Source organism: Dermochelys coriacea, chromosome 11, assembly GCF_009764565.3.
Source record: "Dermochelys coriacea isolate rDerCor1 chromosome 11, rDerCor1.pri.v4, whole genome shotgun sequence".
In the NCBI taxonomy this organism is placed as follows: domain Eukaryota; kingdom Metazoa; phylum Chordata; order Testudines; family Dermochelyidae; genus Dermochelys; species Dermochelys coriacea.
The window spans coordinates 67065163-67080118 of NC_050078.2; the positions used below are offsets into that span (position 1 = coordinate 67065163).

The window sequence follows — 14956 nt, forward strand, 5'->3', positions numbered from 1 at the left end:
GTAACTAAGCCTCAGGTCCCCGCCCCAGTTTCTTGTTACTTACACCAAAACTTAGTTATATCCAACCCACTTTGCACAGCTATACGTGACTACGCATGGTGAGGGCACTTGAGATGCAACCGCAGCGTGTTCACTTTCCTGCAAAGTGTTGAGCGAAGGAAGGTTTCCCATGTAGGTCATATGCCAGCTCCCATTGCCTTCAGTGGGTGCAGGATTGGGTCACTAATGTGTCCGTACCAGGCTACTCTGTCCGACCAAAACAACCTGAATTCCCTTTAGCACTACAAGCTGTGGGAGAAGTGAAGCAGGACAGCTCTCCCCCGCCCCACCCCATATTCCATCAACCCACAGAAATAAATGGCACAAGCTGACTGGGTTGCAACTTGTGCAGTCAGGTGATGGCATCAGTCAATTAAAAGCTGCAAAAGTGTTAACGCAGAGTTTCTCCACACCACTAGGACAGTTTCTGGTCTGAGGTTAGTCCTTTCAGCAATGCAGTTGATCTCTGTCTCTTGACCTAAAGCTCTAGTTATTTCCACTGTTTCCTACCTTAACTAGGTAATTTCCACTGACCAGGAAAAAAAACATACCCTAAATTTAAAGAATCTTTTGACATTTGTCAATTTAAAAGGAATGAGTTACAAGGGATGCTGTCAATTTAAAATCTAGTCAAAATTCCATCCCCCCCAAATAATTAAAATGGATGCTGTTGATGTGACATCTAGTCCAATGGTGTTTCGCACAATCAGAAAAAAAAGCACTAAGTCTAAAATTCGTTCACCTACTAGTGTTACATGTAACACCTAGCTTGGCAAGAGATTGAAAACAAAACAAAACCAACAGCATATTCATCTTTCATTTAGTTTGCGTGTGAATACTTGGCACATGCCCTGTTTGTTTCCCCTGAAAAATTAATCATTGTGCTCCAGCCATAGGGGAAAAAGAAACAGGAAAATATGCTTATAAAGTCATTAAAAACTGACTAGGGACAGAAATAGCATGAGTTTTGACTAAGGGATCAAAAATAATTCAGTCAGAACTTGTTTTTCATGGAAAAAACTGAGTTTAAATGAAATTTTTGGTGAAAAGCATCTGCTTTCCAAAGAAAAATTTGATGTAATTAAAAAAAGCCAACATCTGTCATGATCTGTGGCCTCCCCTCACCATAATTAAAATTAAACCTAGCAGTGACAGATTTTTTATTTCATTCTTGGGAAGTGCTTGGCTTCTATCTGGAGGTGGGTCAGAACGTAGCTAGATATTTCTGTTGAAAACATTCAGCCTGTATGTAACAAAACATACTATTGACTTTGTGTTTTCGTGTGAGTCAAGGTTAATCATCCCTTGAGGTTAAAAAAAAAGAATCTAGATGTTTAGGTCAATACCTTGTAACCAGAGGCAATGAATTGTTAAAGGCAATGTTTGGCAACGGGACTAACCCAAACCAGTAACCCAGGAAACATAAATGACAGACATTTGTTACTTTGCATTTCACAGGCTGCATTTACATTTGCTGTATTAACTGTCTGGTTTTTTTAAAGACACATTTGACACTGCTCAGCCTGTAATTGTGAGCCGACTTCAGGGTTTCATGCTTCCTGCAAGGAGCCGCTGTATGTCCATGTGACTGAGTATATTTTATCCATAATCAACAATTAAAAAAGTAAATAAATAATTCTTAAAATACTTTTGGGCAAAAAAGAACAACCATATTTACACATCATTTTTTAAAATGGGGCTTGGTTTTAATGTTGACCTTACTGAATTATCAAAGAACACAAACAGGTTTTCTACCTTCCATTAGCAGCTGGATTCTAAGATCCTTGTAGTGATTTGCCTTCAATATTTTCAAGGTGTGCACATTTCTTCTCACAGTCAGTCTTTTAGTGCACTGCCCCAAATGCAAATACACAACCTGTATGTAGATTTCCATTAGAATATTACCCTTATCTTATATCTGTTCAGTGATGGAGATCAAGCCCCCTCCCCCCCCTTAATATTCTTAGCTTTCTTTGAGTCACAAAAGGGACATAAAAAAAAACCTTGTCCCCGAATTTTATCCTTTGTCCATTCTCACTTCTCAAGAGGCTTAATATTACGTACTCTGAGTGCGCCCACTGGCATACGTTTTTGAAGGTCTGAGGGGGTCTAATTCCCCCTAATGCTCGCCTGTATCTCCCATTAACCTCACTGGGAGCTATGGGAAGGCATCAAGAGCAGAAGAGACCTCTCCGCAGAGACAGACCTTCGTTCAGATGCATGATGCTTCTGTGGTCATCCATCCTGCTTTAATGGTCAGCTGTTCATTTTATTCTGCCACAACAAACTGATGTATTACATGGCCACTAGGCCTCCTATTAATAGCTGCAAAGACTTCGTGTTCGTGTTTATAAACCATTTATCTACATACAAGGTTTATGGGCTTAATAAGTGCACAGCAGCTGGTAATTAAGTTCCGCTAGTTCAAATTGACTTGAAGCACCTAATTCAGTAATGCCACATTGGCTGAACCAGCCTTGACCTGAAGTCTTGATGGACACTGTAAGGACCAGCCACAAATTCTATTTCAAAGTACAGGACTAAGAACTAACCCAGGTTTCAAATCTGGGGGTCTCTTTCCGACCCAGAGCTGACTTTGTCTAGCAAGCACTAGGACACAGACAATTAAGTAATTATTGCATGGCGGCCCTGGGAATAGGGTGGGGAGGAATTATGTTATGTCACCTCATGAATCCATCACTGGCTGCTTGTATAACACGGCATGACATCCACTCCTAAAATTAACTTAAAATGGCAGACTAAGGATGAGGATCGGGGCTTACTCTCCAGTCTGCCTCTTTCAATTTGAGGGGTCAGATCTCCCTGACAGGGAGCTCACCAAAGGTCATGGTGGCTGTCCATTAAAATATTAGGATTTAAGAGAAAATACACATTGCTTCCAGACTGTTCGCTCCGTTGCTGGGTTCCATCATCCAAAGGGCCATCATTTTAATAGTACTAAATGGCATATATTTGAATACTGTTGTCCCTCCTAGAATTTGAGTCTAATTAGATAGATAGATTTTCTCTAAAATCCTAAACAACTAGAACCGTAGTGCATCGAAAGCAAGACACCAACCCCAGTCTTCTCTTCCACTTCACGTGGTGTTCCATTTTTGATGCTAAAATGATTCAAAAACTCTGGCTGGAAATATTTTTAGCCATGGGGAGATAAACCAAAGATCCTGTGAAAGCTGAAGTTGACAAAGGGGAAATAAGTGCACGGAGATCGACCCATTATTTATGTTTTTGACTGAAAGCTGTGTGTGTCATGCACATATTGACTTGAAAAACCTTGTATGTACCAGCTTATGTGATAGAGAAATCCTCCTTTTAGAAAACTATAGTCCTTGCTGGGACCCAAACCAGACTTGGCCATTCTTCTCCCCAAATCCCCTTCACTGTTTGCCCTGCTTTTCCTTCATGCAGCCGCATTTGAACTGGTTACTCCTTCACTGTATTCTCTGGAGTAGTCAATACACTGGCCTTTCAGAACCAGCGGATACTGTTCCAAAGACGTGACTTGCTTCATTTTGGCATTTCCACAGTCGTCCTTTATATATAATTTCGCTTTTTAATTTAAAATTATTTTATTTTGCTGGTCGCTTCCATATTGCTTCGTTCAAAATCCAGAAAACAGTTCAGAGGGAGGACAAATAAAATCATAGCTTAAGTGCAAACTAACTTTCCAGTGAACTGCTATGTGCGTTTTACCCTCTCCAGTGTCTTTCTTCCAGTTTAAAGAACTCCTTAGTCGGTCGCCGCTTAGAACACCACCAGGTTTCCTGAATCTATTAAACTCTCCTCCTTCTGTCTTGTCCTCAGTGTTGCCTGCTGCATCCCCAACTATTTCAATCGATGAGCAAAAAGAAAGAGAGGAGAATTTGTATGGGTACTTTCTTTGTTTGTATTAAGTCGGTATAAAACATGAAGGTGCGGCTCTGTGTATACAAATCATGGATCTTGGCCTCTCTTTTAGCTTCAATGGAAGATGTGAGCTTTTTTGTGTTTTCTTTCTTTCCTGATGGGATTTTTGTGTTGAAAATACTTGTCGTCATGACGACACATATAAAAAAATTGCACTGTCATGCACAGGAGCTTTGAGGGAACGTCTTTGCAGTTAGGCAATGGGATAAAACCGTGGGAGTGGCTAAGAAGAGGGGACAGGCCAGAGACAAAGTCTCCTCATTTTTTATTTTATTAATTATTTCTTGATGGCTGTGATGAAGAACTGAATGGTTATGAAAAGCTTGGTTAGTTGTTTTCAGTTGCCAGGATAGAAAGTGTTAGAGAAAGAAATTGGATTCGGAAATCTCAATTATTATGCTATCACATGTGATATAAAAATTGTCCTTTTTTCCCCCTTAATGGAAACTGCATTGCGATTTCCAGGAATGCTGAATAGGCTCTCCTCAGTTCCTGCTGATAGAAACAGACACTGTGTGACTTCCCCTACAGCATCCGAGTTGAATCACGGAGAACTAACTTGACAGCAGGCAACACTGCCACTGGCCTTCACTGGTGTTCACTGGCTTTTCTGACCTTCTGACCCTCAGGGTCTGCGAAAGGTGAGAAATGCCAGGTTTTGGCCTTCTTGCATTCATTCAGTTTTTCTTTCTTTCCTTCTAGGTTCCTAACCCGATCAGCAAATGACTCAAAGGTGTCCTTCTACTTGGAAATATCAAAGTGAGTGATCGGCAAAAAGAGGAAGCTCGAGGGAGAGAGAGCAAGAAAGAAAGAGAGACTGGGGGCTAGAAGGGGTTGCCTCTCCACTGCTTTAATACTGATGTCACTACACCACCGTGTTTCGATGTCTGTAGGGTGGTGGGGGCAGCACAGTGCCAGGCTTCAGGGAGAACTCAGAGAGGTATTCAGGGTTCTCTGCCACGATGGGCCGGATCCGTCCATTTTGTTTGTAAAAATATTTTGTGCTGTACTCCTGCAGGTAGTCCGGGTGCTGGAGGGTGCTTCGCGGTGGCAGACTGTGATTCCAGTAATCTGGGTTGTTGAAGGCCTTCTTGGATTTCTCTGGCAAAGGAAGCCCATTGCTCTTCATGTACTCTGCGTTTTCCAAGGTATTAGCAAAGGTGCTGAGGTACAACGGCTCGTTCACATACTCATCCTCTGCTTTGGGTTGCCCGTTCGGGGCGCTGTGATACTCGGGGTTGTCCAGAGCTTGAAGATCACCGTTCTTCCGTCGAGAGACAAATGGGTTTTCCTCTACCGGGTTCAGGTAATCTAAAAAAGATAGAAGGCATGTCAACTCATGGTAATGTGTTCACACAACAGCAAGCATTTCTGCCTGGCAGCTCATTTGAATGTAAACTTCACACCAAGGTTCCCAATGGTTACAACACACTTTGCTTATTTTCACTTCACTACTATCAAATAGTGCTGAGAGGCCCTAACTGAGATCCGGGCCATATTGCGCTAGGTGCTGTACAGACTCATAATTGGAGACAGTCCCTGCCCAAAAAAGCTTAGTGCCTAAACAGACAAGATGGACAAAGGGCAGAAGACAGGAAACAGAGAGACTAAGTGATTTGTCCAAGGTCACCAGGGAGTATGTGGCAGTGCTGGGAATGAGGGCTGTCTCACACAATTAACTCAAAAAATTAATTACGATTCAAAAAATTAATCTCAATTAATTGCAGTTTGAATCACACTGTTAAACAATAGAATACCAATTGAAGTGTATTAAATATTTTTGGATGTTTTTCTACTGTTTCAAATATATTGATTTCAATTACAACACAGAATACAAAGTGTACAGTGCTCACTTTACATTATTATTTTTGATTATAAATATTTGCACTGCAGAAATGATAAACAAAAGAAATAGTATTTTTCAATTCATCTCATACAAGTACTGTAATGCAATCTCTTTATCGTGAAAGTGCAATTTACAAATGTAAATTTTTTTGTTACATAACTGCACTCAAAAACAAAACAATGTAAAACTTCAGAGCCTAGAAGTCCACTCAGTCCTACTTTTTGTTCAGCCAATCACTAAGACAAACTAGTTTGTTTACACTTATGAGAGATGATGCTACCTGTTTCTCATTTACAATGTCACCTAAAAGTGAGAACAGGCATTTGCCTGGCACTTTTGTAGCCAGCATTGCAAGGTATTTGTGTGCCAGATATGCTAAACATTCATATGCCCCTTCATGCTTCAACCACCATTCCAGAAGACATGCTTCCATGCTGATGACAGGTTCTGCTTGATAATGATCCAAAACAGGTGACATTGTAAACAAGAAGTTAGCAGCATTATCTCCTGCAAAAGTAAACAAATTTGTTTGTCTGAGTGATTGGCTGAACAAGAAGTAGGACTGAGCAGACTGGTAGGCTTGAAAGTTTTACATTGGTTTATTTTTGAATGCGGTTATTTTTTGTACATAATTCTACATTTGTAAGTTTAACTTTCATAATAAGGAGAATGCACTACAGTACTTGTATTAGGTGAATTGAAAAATACTATTTCTTTTGTTATTTAGAGTGCAAATATTTGTAATAAAAATAAATATAAAGTGAGCACTGTACACTTTGTATTCTGTGTTGTAACTGAAATCAATATATTTGAAAATGTAGAAAACATCCAAAAATGTTTAAATAAATTGTATTCTATTATTGTTTAACAGCATGATTAAACCCAATTAATTTTTTTAATCGCTTGACAGCCCTACTGGGAACTAAACCCAGATCTCTCTGAGTCCAGTGCTTTAGCCACTGACCACTCTCTAGAAGAGTTGGCTGTATGGTCCAGTGAAGAAAGAACTGGAAGGAGGATACTGTAGCATGGGGCATGGGTCACTTGCTGGAGGATTCTCTGCACCTTGAAGTCTTTAAACCATGATTTGGGGACTTCAATGGCTCAGACATAGGTGGGAGGTTTATTGCAGGACTGGGTGCATGAGATTCTGTGGCCTGCATTGGGCAGGAGGTCAGACTAGATGATCATAATGGTCCCTTCTGACCTTAATATCTATGAATCTATACTGGGGTCTATGCCTGCCTCCTCCACCGACTATCTGTGCAACCGTGTCTAAGTCACTGAAACTCACCACTCTCTCAGCATCCCTACCTGGAAAATGCTAGATTAGCATTATCTCCACTTAGTCACCTCTCTACTATAAACATTTCCACAGTCTAACCCTGTATGGCTGTTTTATTAAAAACACAGCTATCTGACTGATTAAAAGCTGCCCCGACTGAGGGACAAAGAGCCTTAGAATGTGGAGGAACAAAGTTTCTAATTAGCATGGAGAGGGATATAGAAGAGTTCCTGAGCTAGCACTAAACCGAAAGTAGGACTGTGTGAAATTAGTACAAAATGTCAACACTGTGATGTAAACAATACTGAGGGTCACAGCTGAAACGAGGAAAGGTTAATGGCACGTGGTGCTCGGGGGGGGGGGGGGAGGGGAGAAGAGAGCTAAGTCACTCTCACACAATGGCACAAAGGATTTTCGATTTCCAAAAGAAACCCATTAGGAACAAAATGTTAGGAGGCTGGATGGTTGTAAGATACTGCACACCCCTTCTGGAGTAATGCAACTTTGTTAGCAAGTTCTCTCCCAAGGTCAGAGCCTGAAGCCCTCAGGCCTTGGTTACCATGTGTTAACTGACCTCCAGGGTCTCAACAGTGCTCTATGAGAAACAATGTTTCACTGTAAAACACAAAGCACATCAGATGCAGGGAGTTCAGGGTGACCAAGAAGTCAACGGAGCTCTTTGCAAGAGTAGTGGACTGTAAATGGAATTGCTTGGAGGTTAACTATAGGGAAAAAAAAATCACTGATGGGGGACATCTGCAGTGAGAAATGTCAGAAGTATCCAGTTCATTCAAGTCCAAAAACAGCTGGATAAAATCCGCTTCTTGAATGGATGTTGTCTTTCATCCTGAAGGATCCCAATGCATCTTATTAGATTATGCACTTAAGAGCAGCATTAAGCCACAGCCCTGGATAGGGGGTGGTGTGCACCTCACTGGGAAGTAGGCACAATAGACCTGAATCTCCACTGACTTGCACCTAGTATGTCCTTTACACTCTGGTGTGAGTGAGTGGAGAACCCCATGCAAGGCAGTGGAGATTCAGGCCTTTGTCTCCAGGGAACAGGGGCCAGGGTAGCTCATGCTGCACATTTGGAGAGGGTGCAATGTGCGATATTCCACTGTAGCCAAGGATTAAAGAGATCAGGTACATTTAGGATACAGAGATGAAATATCAGTATTAATTAATGTTATAACAGAGGGCCAAGAGGCCTTAGGTCTGTAAGATATTTAGCTTAGCCAAACAAGGCGTCAGGCCTAAAGATATGCTGACATGAGTAGCTAACCAGTGAGTGACCCTCTGTCACAAGTGAAACAGTTACAGTAATAGATGTGTTAGCTGCTGGTATTTAGGAAATGTATATTGCAATGGACCAGCTCACGCTGGTTAGAAGACTTTGCAGATTTTTGCAGACCTATGATGTCAGCAGATGTGCTAACCACAAGTTGTTATGGTGACTGAGGGACCTAAATGTTAATGAGTATAATGGGAACTAACAAGTTAGCCTGTGGGAAACAGGGCACCTCAAATTTAATGGTGTGTGAAAGCACCAAAGGAAAAGGAGTTGAAACCTTCATAAATACGTATGAACCCCAATGGGCATCAGTGTAACTCATTATAAAAGGTATAAAGCGGCCTGTGTGCCATGGGAGAGGATGATGAAGATGATGCTGAGGAAGATAATGACTAATGATAATGACTAATGGTTTCCCATTCAGCAGTTGTGAGTGATGACAATCATAGGACCAGACACTTTGTACGACTTCTCTGTCTGCTATTGTATTTCACTGTTTGCAGGATTGCTTATCAGCTCAGTGGATTTGTTAATAAAGGGACTTGTGATAAACTGCAATTGTTTCCTTGTTTGTTCCTCGGCTTGCTCATTCTAATAATATTGGTAACAAGCTTCCTGATGCTGTAGCCGCTCACAAGACTGAAACCATATTGGCCACTGCAGGCTCAGAGATTAATCAATAATCAGTATAAAAATCTATCAGGCTACATCTTGTTCCAAAGCAACTAATCCCCACTCTCAACACTTCCTTCCCCCTCTCAGGAGGCTACAGTGACTAATCCCAAACAGTCCAATCAGACAATTTATACAAGGATTTTGACTAGCACCTCTCTTGAGCCCTGATTCATCAAAGCACTTAAGGACATGCTTAAAGTTAAGCACACACTCAAGTGCTTTGCTGAATGAGGGTGCAGATGAGCAAAGCTCCTTGCATCCTTTTCACCTCCCTTGGGCAGCTGTGCAGTCACAGTCCAGCTCTATATATTGGGCAATGGAATTCAGCTGCTGTTCAGCAGTGTCAGCCACATAACGTACGTTCTTTAGAAACATAGGAAAGTCCATAATAACTTCTCCAATGGAAAACACGAAGGAATTTAGGTACAGTAGGAACACGTAATTATGCACGCTGGTATTGGGCGTGTGTGTGTATTTCAGCCAAAAATTTGTAATTAGCTCAGTCAGATCTTTCACCACAAAATGCTAGTGTTTTACCTGTTTTGGGCTTGTCTCGCATCGGCGTCATGTACCCATCTTCATCCAGCTCGCCCCGTTGGCCCCGCTCAGGTACAAACACTGTTGGGTCAGCGCTGTACCTCTGAGTGCTGCTGTCATCTTGTGCGAGAGCAGCCACCTGCTTCCGTAGCGTACCATTACAGCAAGTGTCGTCAAAGATCTCTGCTGTGGCCCCCTGGATGGCTGGCACCTCTGGAGTTATGCAGCTGACCGCTCTGTACAGCGCAGGCACTCCCTGTTCTGTAGCAAAGCCGCCACCTCTGTACACAAACTGGTTCTGTGGGAAAGACAAAGTGGTGCAAGAGAGAAGGACAAAATAAAGCAACTGACTAAACACAGACGTGGAAGTTCCTTTGGTTTCACATCAAAGTTGGCTCAATGCTTCATTTTATTGAATGGTCAAAGCCTTGTCTAGGCCGGGGAGGCTTGCCACCATTACAACCTCTGGTGAAGATACACAAAGCCTCTATTTGCACTGGTTGTGCGTACCTGGGTTTCGGCCAGACTGGAACTCCAATAGAGACAATCATGGTTTTGCCTGTTTACACTGATGCAACTACACAAATTGCTGGCCACCAACAGCTGGTAGTAGGGCAAATTCCCAGTCTATACAAGATGTAATACTGAGATATACAGTAGCAGGGACCATAATATGTGTAGTTCTCCTTAACTATTGGGCTGGCAAGAACAAATGCTCTCCTAACAACAAACCTTAAACCTGACCTGGTGGAAACCTTCCTCCAGAGAGAAGAGAAAAGGCCCCCATCTCTGAACTATCTTTATTCAGAGTGGGCCTGGTTTTGGTGTAAATAAGTAGCAACAGTCAATGAGCAGTCATATAAACGATATACTGTTTCCATTGGGAACTTCCCATTGGTGCATCAACTCATTGCTTTGGCTCAACCTAATAACTTCTTGTCAGGATGAGCACATCACTTTCAGAATCATGACAAAACAGACAATCATCAAAACGCTTTAGCTAGATCCTTTTTATGAACTATGATCACCCTTTGGGATGCATAGTACCATAGAACTCTGGGCTTCCTGGCGAATCCAGACTGGGATTAGAGCGACCTTGTATATTTGCCCAACCTAGGTATTAATTCTGATCACTGTTGGCACTGGAGTAAATTGGGCAATTTATGAAGAGAATAGGGGAGGAAACAGAAGGTTTAAAAAGACGAAAAAACCTAAAGGATGAAGGTTGATTGTGAAATACTTACTCCTGACATAGGGGCGTAGGCAGGAGGAGGGCTGTGTCCAAGTTCACTCTAATAGGAAAGAAAAATGGAATGATGGATATAAGAAGAAGTCACATGAGCTGTATGAACTAATGGGGAAAAACATGCACAACAATGAGGTTTACTGAAGAGGGGTCAATTCCAGCCATTCCTACTCAAGCAAAACTTCCAATGAAGTCAGCAAGCCGTCCGTGTTAATGGGAGTATTACCTGAGTAAGGCCCACAGGATTTATCCCTAGCAGATTAAGAATGGGTGCTGCACTGGCTGAGTGATGAGTGTGTCTTACCAATATCCTTGGTTTAATTTTTGAAAGGACAGATTGTACAGAGAGAATGAGGTACGCATGCAGAAGGCAGGCTCATCCCAGAAACACTGCAGAGCAGGGAAGGGTATGTAGTGCCACCATTTCTAATCAGCCTGGTCTATATAGAGAAAGTTTCCTTTTCCACTCTTATCAACCAGCAAGGACAGGGTAAAAACTATGTAAACTTTGAACTCAGGCAACGGGTGCGCTAAGGTGGCTTTAAACAACCTTTGTGCCCTCCCAATCCTGAGCTGCTCCAGGAGATGGAGAAGCCCTTGGCCTTTTTACACAGCCCTGGGGGCCTCTCTAAGTTCTGGAAGCCTCTCTGGGGCGTCCTATGGGCCCCGGCATTGCCTGCAAGTTTGGAAGAGCTGCATGCTGGGGCCCTGTTCCTGACTCACCTCCTCTTCCCCAAACCCTACCCCCAGCATACCTCATATGCCAGGGCTTTTAAGGGAGTGGTTGAAGGGCAGTGTAATCTTCTATAGAGCCTATGCTATGGGAATTGCTACAGGGCCTCTTTTCACTGCTTTGCTTCTTTTAACTGCTGTAATAGGCCAGCACGGCAGTGAGGCTCTTACACCAGATCTGCACACACTAGAAGCTGGTCAAAACCAATATTTTTTGCCATGAATTTTTTTGAAAAAAGGTTTCATTTTAATTCATTTTTTTTAAAAATATTTGTTCTTGATAAAAATTCCCGGTAATTGAATTTAGCTGAAACACTTTATTTAGACATTTTTTGTTTTGTTTCAGTGAGGGGGGAAAATTCCACTTTTTCTTACTTTTAAAAAAGTGTGGCCCATTTTTTTTTCAACTGGAAAAAGGTGGAAAATGTGAGACAAAGTGGCAGGGAGGGGGAAACTTTGCATCCAAAAAGTGCATGCAGCTTTAGCACACACCAATATCACAGAAAGTCCCCTTTCCTCCCCTAGTCAGTGGGTTGGAATATGGAGGGACAGCAAGAGGCTGCAGGCAGAAGCAGAAATGGTCTGTAACCACCGGAACACACTCCTCTACAGAACCTGGAATCCTGAATCTACTTTCCTCTCATGTCAGCAAACAGTGTAGGTTTATTTCACTCCCCCTCTGTGCATATGCATCATGATATAGTCTTTAATTCTGTAGTGAAAGAGCCTGTCCAGGAAGGGAGAGATGTGTATCCTGCAACATTGCAGCACAGTGGAATAAGACCATCAACAGCTTGTGAGAATTTATGGGCGAAATCAAGACAAAAAGATAGAATGAAGAACTGAAAAAGGCTTGTCTGCAAAACCGAAATAACTGCTGGTTTGAGGGCTGGACAATGACAAGCAAACATCCGTACCTTTCAGGCCTACCAAACAAAGCAAGTATTCAGGAGGCAGGAACTACAGGATAGCCTTCTCTCTGCAATCTGCTTCAGGAAATGAGGCTTATGACTGAGAAGCCTCCAAAACGAGCTATGAATCTCCTCTTTTGGGGGATCAGGAAACAATACTAAGAACAGCATAGCTCTTAGTGGCTTTTGCAGTAATTTCCTTGAAGAGCTCCTGGAGCTGAGCTTCCAGAGCTGAAGCCTGGATCATCACACAGGGCAGAGGATTGGCCCCTGAATCCGGAGAGCCAAGGGGCCTGGAGAAGTCCCAACCTATGCCCTTGGGAGAATGATTTGAAGGCCCGTGTGTTCAAGGAGCTTTCAGCCCCTGCCTGCTCAAAATGTTGTATCTCATGCCCCAATAACAGGGGAAGCTGCAGGCCTGGAAAGCTATCTCCCCTTCAGGACTGATTAGGCTAGACTGCTTGGGAGAAACCTGCTGAAAATTTTATCCTGATTTGGAGCAGGGGAGGTTGAAATTAGCCTCCAGGGACAAAACAGGTCCTTTTGGAGCCATACAGGGGCAACATTTGGTCTTATAAGTGTGGTAGGTACCCTGGATCTTCAAACAACCCCAAAGGAAAGAAGAAACATGGACAGAGAGGAAATAACCCCCAAATGATCTACAGTTCCTCTGGGAATAAAATAACGCGGCTGGATGACGCTCTGGTTGGAGGCTGGAAATGCTTGGCTGTGTTCCTTAAGTCCTTGCCAAATTGCTTTCTACTTCTGAAGGGCAGAGCTGCAGTACAGTTCTGGCTCTGGGAAGAGAGATGTCATTTCTGAGCCAGCTGTGGCTGCTGCCAGGTCTAGAATGGAGGATGATACAAGCTGCACGGAAAGCACCGTCTAAGGCAGGGGAATGAAGAGGACTTGGAGGAGTCAGCAAGAAAATGCCTCAGTCCCATCCCAGTTGTGTGCAAAAAAATCCTCTCCCTTGAGCAGCCTGAGCTGCAAACCCAGTGTGAAATGCACCCTCCAGAGGCATGGCAGCTTCCACCGCTCATCCACAATGTCTGACAGATGGCCCAACTTATGGTGCCCATTAGGAAGGCTGATTTGGAGGAGAGTTTCAGGACTTTTGCATCAACCTCTAGGGATATTTGCAATTTGGGATGACTCCTCTGAGAAAAGAGGGGGTTTTCTCACTGTGGCTCTAGGGTTAGCAAGGGGCTTATATACTTATCTGTTCATCACGAAGGAGTACAGAATAGATTTATAGAGGGAAGTAAGCTACCAGTTTTGCAACTGCCTCCCTAAACCTATCTCCACCAAGAGTAAAGAGAAGCTGCTAGGGGAAGAGAAACCAGAAGCCACTTTACAAGAGTGTGTTCACGGCAACAGAGAGACATGCAGTAGGAACTTGAATACAGTAGTTGTGAGTTGGGATCACTGCCAACCAATCTCTGCAAGCTGTAGGATCTTGGAGGTGGATTTGGGGCACTAGAGTATATGCTTTTAAGCAGGGAAAAGATGTTGGATACAAGAGGTGGAGAGCTGCTCACTGAGATCTGAACACTACTGGTCTTGCCTTTTCTCCAGACATAATGTCCTCCATCAGGCTTTTTTTTTTTTTTGGGGGGGGGGGGGCTGGGATCTGGCAACAAGACTGCAACTGAGAAAGAAACAGATAAAGGTCAGGGAAAAGATGCTTCCCAACCTGCAGCTGCTGATCAGACCTACTAGCAGTGGCTATTACTGCACCAGGGAAGAACCAGCACACTGAAAGGTAGGATCCTGTGCTCAAAAGAAAACCCTCTTCCCCTAAAATGCTACATTCAGGGAACATTCCTGGCCTACTCCAAAAAGATGGGTCAGACGCAAAGACTGAAGGGAGACAAGCAGGAGTCTGTGGAGAAGGCAGAGGCTTCAGGCAAAACTGACGATTGCAGATTGATCATTTGTGAATTGAGAACTAGGAAGTGATGATCTCAGAGGGGCACTCTCGGAAACAAGGAACCTGAGATGGGAGTTCCCTAGCTATCTCTTAGTTCTCCTTTCTTGTCTTCATCTGTCCTCTGATCAAATCAACATCCTTCCTGCTGTCCAGGAGATTAGAAAAGTGTAAAAGAATCAGATGCCAGACGAACGCTGTGTATGAATCAACACGGGGGGGGGGGGGTGGTCCTATGCCTGTAGGCTGCAGACAGCAAAAAAAAAAAAGAGTTGAGTCAACAGGAGTCTTTCTGTCAGCTGGGAGAAACAGGACTTTTTGCTGCCTTACTTACTTGCAAGTGGAACGACTATATTATTCAGTTTGAATGGAATCATATTTGTATAGTAGGGAAGGAATACACAACAATAAACTTTCTATTTTTGTTTGTTCTAAGATGAAACAACCATGGGTTTGCTTTGCTCCATGAATCATGCAGTCATCCCTAAAAGCTCTATACTGTCTCCATATTTTCTTGGCTATTAGGCTTTCAAT

General features: G+C 42.9%; 1 protein-coding gene across 6 annotated transcripts in view; it reads right to left on the reverse strand.

The window, feature by feature from the left end:
• Positions 1–764: 764 nt before the first annotated feature.
• ERBB4 (erb-b2 receptor tyrosine kinase 4) overlaps positions 765–14956 on the reverse strand; it is a 1003508-nt gene continuing 989316 nt past the window's right edge. For 3 of the 6 annotated variants that reach the window (XM_038422006.2, XM_038422008.2, XM_038422009.2), the window contains 3 exons: positions 10848–10895; positions 9604–9901; positions 765–5277 (listed from right to left, as the gene is read on the reverse strand). In XM_038422006.2, coding sequence (XP_038277934.1) covers positions 4832–5277; positions 9604–9901; positions 10848–10895 — 792 coding nt within the window. In that variant the 3' untranslated portion in view covers positions 765–4831. The remainder of the gene's footprint in view (positions 5278–9603; positions 9902–10847; positions 10896–14956) is intronic. The other 3 variants (XM_038422011.2, XM_043505695.1, XM_038422010.2) reach the window with 1 other exon arrangement.